This window comes from Tupaia chinensis, unplaced genomic scaffold (genome assembly GCF_000334495.1).
Source record: "Tupaia chinensis unplaced genomic scaffold, TupChi_1.0 Scaffold000058_1, whole genome shotgun sequence".
Taxonomy (NCBI): Eukaryota; Metazoa; Chordata; class Mammalia; order Scandentia; family Tupaiidae; genus Tupaia; species Tupaia belangeri.
The window spans coordinates 509301-517450 of NW_006159516.1; the positions used below are offsets into that span (position 1 = coordinate 509301).

Consider the following 8150-nt stretch of genomic DNA (forward strand, 5'->3'; position numbering starts at 1 on the left):
TTTTTTTTTTTTGTTTTTTTTTTTTTTTTTTTTTTTTTTTTTTTTGCTATAGGGCATGTGCACTTGCCAAAAGAGAGACACAGAAAGACAGAAAGGGAGAAATCAGCCCCCAAGGGGGATGGCCACACCCCAATCCCTTCTCCTCCATTCTCCTCTCGGTATCTTGGGCACGCACGCACACATTCCCGGCGTGAGTTTAAGCCACGGGGTCCAGGACTCAAAGCATGGTTGACTACGTGGGAGTCCAGCAACATAGCTATTATACTAACTGCTGGTGCCAATCAGCAGAAATTTTTGGACAAATGGTTTTTAGCAGTGTCACATATGTATTCAATCTCTCTCTCTTTTTTTCCAAAGAATTATTTTATTTAACTTTATTTATTTATTTATTTATTTAAATTTGACCAGAGAGAGACAAAGTGAAAGAGAGAGAGAGAAAGAGAGAGAGAAAGCCACCAGGTCCGGGACGCGAATCGTGGTCGGCCATGTGGGAGTCCATTGCCCTTAACCACCACACCACCTGCCAGTCCCACATGTATTTAATCTTTTTAAGAAAGGTGCAAGGGAAAAAAGTGTACTACCTCAAAGAAGCCTTTAAAAAAAAAGAGGTTTATGTATCAAGGATAAGGATGTTTGCATATGCAGACTTAGCTACATACCAACCAATGGTTTATTTCACCAGAGTAAACAGTTTAGTCTTTATCAGTTGTAAGGGATTAAATCTATGTCAGGACCATTTAGAACCATCCCCAGACATCCCACGCATAGACAACTAATCAAGAATAATAAGCAATGTATCTATTACTGGCAGACATAGCAGGTAACATGTTTCATTTCTTGGCAATGCCAGTTAAAGGCCAATTAAGAGAGATACCAAAGAGAGTTCTGCTTTTCATCAAGCAGCTTTGATAGGATTATAAAACACAAAAACAAAACCCCCAAAATGCCATGACATTTTTCTTTCCTAGTTTCTCAAGTGTGAAGCAAGTTTTCTCTTTCTTACTAAGAAGTCTGAGGTCTTCATTTCAAGGATGAGGAAAGAGAGATTCTTGAGAAGTTGTGTATTTCCTTGAGGTCATCGAGCTAGTGAAATTCAGGGTCTTCTCAGTAGTACACTGAACATTTAGCACTAGAGTGATTGGTGCTTCTCAATCTTTAAAGGGTGCAAGTTGCTTACTCAAAATGGCAGTTTCCAGGGGTCGAGTAGTGACGCAGTAGTGAAATACAACACTCTGCAAGGCTGACCACATGGGAAGGTTCCCAGTTCAAGCCCAGAGACCACTCCGAGTACTTTGGATATGTGTATGCCCATAATCCAAGGTCAGATGAACCTGGAGGTTAGAGGTGCTGTTTTTGTCTTCCTGTGTTGGTCTATCTCTCTCACCCATGGAAGAAATAAATAAATAAACTTTAAAAGATTGGCAGATTCTACATTTACCCCAAGATTCCGTACCAACATATTATGAAGGCAACTTAGAAATATTTTCCTAGCGGGAACCAGCAGTTAGCGTAATGGCTATGTCGCTGGACTCCCACGTAGTCGACCGCGGTTCACATCCCAGACCCGATGGCTTAAAACTCACGCCAGGCGCGTGTGCGTGCGTGCCCAAGATCCCAAGAGGAGAATGGAGGAGAAGGGATTGCGGCGTGACCATCCCCCCTGGGGGGTGATTTCTCGCTTTCTGTCTCTCTGTCTCTCTCTGTCTGTCTGGCGAGCGCATGCACCCTATAGCGAAAAACCTCTCAAAAAAAATTTTTTTTTCCTAGATACTTTCTTAACTTCAAAGTTTAAGAGGCAATATATTATGGCGATTAAACACACTGATTATATAGATTTAGAGCACTTAAGTTTAAATTCCCAATGTCTCCATCAAACAAGGAAAATTAATAAGACCTCTCGTAGAGTAGTTATGAGGGTTAAATGGATTAATATAGGTAAAGTATTTTCAACAGTTTCTGGAATATGTCAGTGATAAATGCGCTTGTAGTAAAGAAATCACAGTTGACTTAAATACCACTTTGAGATATGTCTTTATGGCTTTGTCGAAACTGGGAGAACTTACCTAGACTGCTCCTTTAGTCAAAAAAATGTAAGTATTTTATATTTGTATACTATGAAGAGGCTAGGCAATTACAAAGTTTGCATTTCTCACCTTCGGCTTGGTTTTTGGCTTGCCCTTTATATTCATTCTCTCATTTCATTATTCAGTTTCTTGCTTTTTCCTCAGATTCCAGATTTATCTCGAGTTTTTACTTCAAGTTTTAAAGGAGTTTTGTCTATTAAAGCTTGCTCTTCTGAAACTGGTAGAGTAGGACCAGCAGATGGCATAATGCTTACATTGCTGGAATCCCATGTAGTTGACCGCAGTTTGAGTCTTGGATCCAGCGACTCATGCTGGCCGCGAGCTTTTGCCTTATAGCAAAAATCTCTTAAAAAACGAAACAAAACAAAACAACTATCTGATGGTTTTGTGCCCTATTTTCTAATGCCCTAATGAAAATGAAAATGTTGCCTTTCTCAAAGATTTAACATTTTCACCTTTTGGTCACAGAGTAGACCAAATAGCTTAATAGCTTTGCTTTCCCTTAAAGAGATTCTTTTTTTTTTTTAGATACAGATTTTTTTTTTTTGGCTATAGGGCACATATGCTCACTAGAAAGACAGAGAAAGAGAGACAGAAAGTGAGAAGTCACCCCCCGGTGGGGGTGACCATGCTGCAATCCCTTTTCCTCAATTCTCCTCTGAGGATTTTGGGAATGCACGCACACATGCCTGTCTTGAGTTTTAAGTCACTGGGTCCAAGACTTGAATTGCAGTCTACTGCTACAGGAGAGTCCAGCAATATAAACATTGAGCCATCTGCTGGTCCCTCCTTGAAGAGATTCTAAGTCTTATGAACACATGGAAGCCATGGCAATGATGACAAAGGTGGTAACAGTGACGACAATCATGTTTCTGAAAATATCCACAAACAGATAGATGTTGACATATTTTGCCAACAGACCCAACTGGGTTTGTTGGAATCCTTGGGAGTTTTGCTACTGTAAACCTCTCTATTTTCTGAACTCAAATTGAAATTAAGATCCTCGCCTTCTATCAATACACTATTCTCCTAGAACAACTCTGTCCAAAAGAAATATAGTGTCTGGCACATATGTAACCGCTTTCTTGAAACACATTTAAAAAATTAAAAAGAATTAGATGAAATTAATTTTAGTGTCATATTTTACTTATCTCAAAATATTCAAATTATTATTTCAACACTAATAAGTATAAAATTATTAATGGGATATTTTACACTTTTCATACTTAATTTTCAAAATCAAATAGGTATGGGAACCAGCAGTTAGCGTAATGGCTATGTCGCTGGACTCTCACGTAGTCAACCGTGGTTCGCGTCCCGGACCCGGTGGCTTAGAACTCATGCCAGGTGCATGTGCGTGCATGCCCAAGATCCCGAGAGGAGAATGGAGGAGAAGGGATTGCAGCGTGACCATCCCCCCGGGGGGTGATTTCTCGCTTTCTGTCTCTATGTCTCTCCCTGTCTGTCTGGTGAGCGCATGCGCCCTATAGCGAAAACCTCTCCAAAAAAAAAAAATCAAATAGGTATATATTTTATACTTACAACACACCTTGACACCTCAGTGCAGACCAGCCACATTTTAAGTACTCAAGAATTGTCTGTGGCTGCTATATATATTTTTTTTCTTTGAGAGGTTTTTGCTATAGGGTACGTGTGCTCGTCAGAAAGACAGAGAGGGACAGAGAGACAGAAAACGAGAAATCACCCCTCAAGGGTGAGTTTAAGCCGCTGGATCTGGGACTCAAACTGTGGTCGACCACATGGGAGTCTAGCAATATAGCCATTATGCCAACTGCTGGTCCTGGCTGCTATATATATATATTAAGCTATTTCTTTATTTAATTTTATTTGTTATTATTATTTATTTTTTAATTTGACCAAAAAAGAGAGAGAGTGAGAGGAGGAGAAAGTGAGAAAGCAAGCTGCCAGGTCTGGGATTCAAACTGTGGTCAGCCATGTGGGAGTCCAGCACCTTAACCACCATACTACCTGCTGGCCCCAAGAATCTCCTGTGGTTGATATATTGAACAGCATGGGTACAAGCTGGAGGCACAATATTCAAGCCAGGTCCATTATTTGAAGACACGAAGTTTTAAAACACAGTAGCATAAATGTGTAATAGCAGAATGTCAGTTAAATATCCATTTCTCCAACTCCTACTTCATTATTCCAGTATAACTTGAGAATCACACCAGGTGTGCGTGTGTACAGGTTCAGAATCCTGAGAGTATTGCAGCATGGCCATCCCTTCTGGAGGAGGGGAGATTTCTCACATTCTCGCCCTCTGTCTCCTTTTGTCTCTTTCCAGCAAGAGCACACACCTTGGGTCAAAAAACATAATAATAATTTTAAAAACTTCTATTGACACATACAAAACATTCAAAACATAGATCAGATTCTAAAATTACATCTCAGCTTGTCTTGCCTTTTTAACAGGGGAAGTGAAAATACTAAACGAGAAGTAAATTTAGTTTACTAAAATCAGAATGCTTTAGTTTTCTTCAAAAATGGAGAAATAAAGACTTTGAGATTATTTACATATTTGCAGAGTCTAGATATAATTCTAACTAAGAAAAAATGATATGCATAAGAGAAGACTGAGAGAAGACCTGATTTAAGAATGACAGGAACACTGTTACTCAGACATAACTCACTAACTAGACATACTGTGGTACACCTCCTAGGTCCTTGTCCCCAAGATTGGCTCTGGCATGAAGAAAACTGTTACTTATTTTCCTCTGGTCCATTTAGCTGGGAGAAGAGCCAAGAAAACTGCTTATCTTTGGATGCTCATTTGCTGAAAATTAATAATACAAGTGATCTGGTGAGTTTTTATGGATGATTGTTGGGCTTGAGTAGTGGTCCACAGGGAAATAACTCTGGCTTAGGTGCTCAGTGGAAGAGTATTTGTTCGAGAGTCAAAACTCCTGAATTTTTAGGCAAGCCTGGCCATCAGTTACATGCATAATCTTGAATTGACAGGCTATGTGGTATTTCTAAACTCCAGGAAGTATTTCTGTAAAATCCTCAACTCCTTTGGTTCTAGTTTCATGAATCTAGTGTTAACTAACGAAGATTCTAACACACCACGGCAATTCTACATTGACTCAGAAACATTACTCCCCACAGGACTTCATCCAGCAAGCAACTTCCCATTCCAATTTCCCGTTCTGGATGGGGTTGTCTCTGAGGAAACCCAGCTCCTCATGGCTTTGGGAAGATGGTTCTCCTTGGATGTCCCATTTGTAAGTTTCCTGTTCTTTTTACGCTCCACCTGTAAGTTTCCTATTCACTCCTGAACTGCTGTCAAAGTTACTGCTGCATTCCACCACTGTCCTCTTCTCATCAGAGAGAAGACAGGAATTTCCAAAAGTCTCTTTCCTTAACTCTCACAGGAAAGAATTGCCCATTTGTCCATCACCACCCTCTCTTTCATTTTTCTTTTCACATTTATTGTTGACCTGAAGCTTTAATAGAAGACTAAGTTCCAGACACGAGGAGGCAATAAATCTCACTTTTAAAATGTTTCCTCCCTGCCTGCAGGTTTAGCCTCCGAGGTTCGGTTTCCCAGATGTTCCCTTCAGGCACCTGCGCATATATACAACGGAGAGCTGTTTTTGCTGAAAACTGCATTTTAGCTGCATTCAGTATTTGTCAGAAGAAGGCAAATCTACTGAGAGTGCAGTGAATTTGAAGGCTCTGGATGAAAAAAGTCTTTTATTCTGGAGTTAAGTGATTTTTTTTTTTTTTTGTCACTTGGAGGAGAGTCCCAAGAACTGCCTGTGATTAATTAGCTTTGGAACTCCTTTGCAAAGACTGGGGCTCCAGCTACCTGACACTTTTACATCCAAAATTTTGATTCTATCTACCTATATGTTTTCTCCTGTTCATCCCAGGCCTTCCTGCAAGACTTCAATTCCTCTCCTCCCCTCCTTCACCCCCCGAAAGTTGACTGTTCTCCAAGATTGGGAACACTTTGCTCTCAATCTTCTCTATCTCCACGCTTTCACCTTCTTCTTCCCCCCTAAACCTGCAGAGAAGGCAGAACCCAGAGAACTTGCCCAACTGCTGGCAGAGGGCAAGAAAGGGGAAACGCGCCTGAGTGCACATGACGAAACAGAGCAGGGAAAGGCCAAAACAGAGCAGGGAAAGGCCACCCTGGCGTGGAGAAGCTCACGCTCTCCACTTTAAAATCCAGAGCTCACTGGTCTTAACTGTGGTCCACCTCTAGCCTCTGCCTTTTACACACACACACACACGTGCACATGCACACTGCATCCACGTGCATTTGATGGCAATTTGGAGGTTTCAGGAAGCAGTTAGTAACTGGATGATCTTTTCTGTGAAGTAATTCACAATTCACGAGCAGTTCCTGAGTCGGTTATTATTTCTTCATCTTTTCTCCACCAACGTTTAAAACAGTAGCTTTAACCCTTCAAAAGCAGTGTTCATGAGAGATGTATGGGCCAAAGGAAAATATAGTATAATATTTTCCCTGAAATACATGTTTTTTTGTAGATAACCTCTCCTTCCACTCTGTCAAGTTATGCTATCCTTCAGAAACAGACAAGACCAAAGAAACAGACATATTCAATTCCGTAACAAATTGAGCCAGGTTTGCAAATGTTGCCGAATAGAAATGGATGGAATTAGAAATGCTCCTTCCGTTTTCAGCACTTTTACTTCCTTCCAACCCGCTTCACAGGCTACTCTGATTTAAAAGAAGCCTTTCCATTTTGCTGTACATAATCTCGCCCCAATGTAGATAGAAAGCTGTAGCACCTCTAGGCAGACAAGAGATGGTTCTTTTGCTAACGGCTTTCTTGAAATATGATTGACCCAGAACACACTGAACATGTGACACGAACCAACACATTTCCACAATCAAGGCAGTGAATGTACTCCCCCTGCAAAACGTGCATCATGCCCCTCCCCGAAGCCCTCTTCTTAGACAGGGGACCCTCGATCTTTTTGGCACCGGGGACCGTTTTTGTGAAAGACAATTTTTCCACAGACTGAGGATGGCATGGGAGGATGGTTTAGAGATCATGCAACCTGGGGCCCCTTATATGTGCAATCACAGTACGGTTCTCCTGTGAGAAGCTGGTGCCCCATTGATCAGAGCTCAGGCCATCATGTGAGTGACAGGGAGTGACCGTAAATACAGAGGAAGCTTTGCTCACTGCCCAGAGCTCACCTCCTGCTGGGCGCCTGCCTCCTAATAGGCCACAGACCAGTACTGCCAAAATGGGTATGTCGCTGGACTCCCACATAGTTGACTGTGGTTTGAGAACCAGGCCCAGCACTTAAAAATTCACAGCAGGTGCTTGTGCGTGCATGCCCAAGACCCCAAGAGGAGAAGGGAGGAGAAGAGATCGCGGCGTGGCCATCCCTCCCCATAGAATGATTTCTCGCTTTCCATCTCTCTGTCTGGTCCATGGCCTGGAGGTTGGAGACCCCTGTCTTAGATGACCATAGTCTGCTTTCAATTTGCATTTTGTACAGTTTTATATGAATAGGATCATATGGCATGCCTTTTGTTTCTGTCCCGCTTTGTTCACTTTGTATAATTATCTTGCAATTTGTACATCTCTGTCTTATTACTATGTCAACTGCTCATTCTTTTTAACATCGAGTATCCCCTCATGGGGATATGTCCCAATGTGTCTCTCTCTTTACATGTTGATGATGTTTGGGGTTGTTCCGGTTTGGGGATGTTACAAATAAAGCTACTATGAACATCTGTGTGTGGTCTTTGTCTACACACAGGGTTTCTCCTCCCTTGGATACATACCTAAGAGTGTAATGTCTGGATCATACAGTAGGTGCTGGGACCTGCTCAGTTGAACACGTTTTTCTGAGTGGGGAAGGCTGTGGATCACAAATAAATTCAATAACAAACACACAAAGACACATGAGTATAGACAAGTGAGGATTGGGTGGACTCAGCTTCTTTGATGGAGAAGTTGCAACCTCGAACCGCCTCAGGTTTATTCTTTTAAAGGCCAGAAAATGGGGTAAGAGGAAATGGAATGCAAAGAGAATGGGGGAAAGGGAAATGGAAGG

The 8150-nt window shown here is 41.6% G+C and overlaps 1 protein-coding gene across 2 annotated transcripts in view; it reads left to right on the forward strand.

The window, feature by feature from the left end:
• Nucleotides 1–7825, forward strand: part of OLR1 (oxidized low density lipoprotein receptor 1) — a 19044-nt gene extending 11219 nt beyond the window's left edge. For both annotated transcript variants that reach the window (XM_014592498.2, XM_006141563.3), the window contains 3 exons: nucleotides 4769–4908; nucleotides 5214–5329; nucleotides 5628–7825. In XM_014592498.2, coding sequence (XP_014447984.1) covers nucleotides 4769–4908; nucleotides 5214–5329; nucleotides 5628–5772 — 401 coding nt within the window. In that variant the 3' untranslated portion in view covers nucleotides 5773–7825. The remainder of the gene's footprint in view (nucleotides 1–4768; nucleotides 4909–5213; nucleotides 5330–5627) is intronic.
• Nucleotides 7826–8150: the final 325 nt, after the last annotated feature.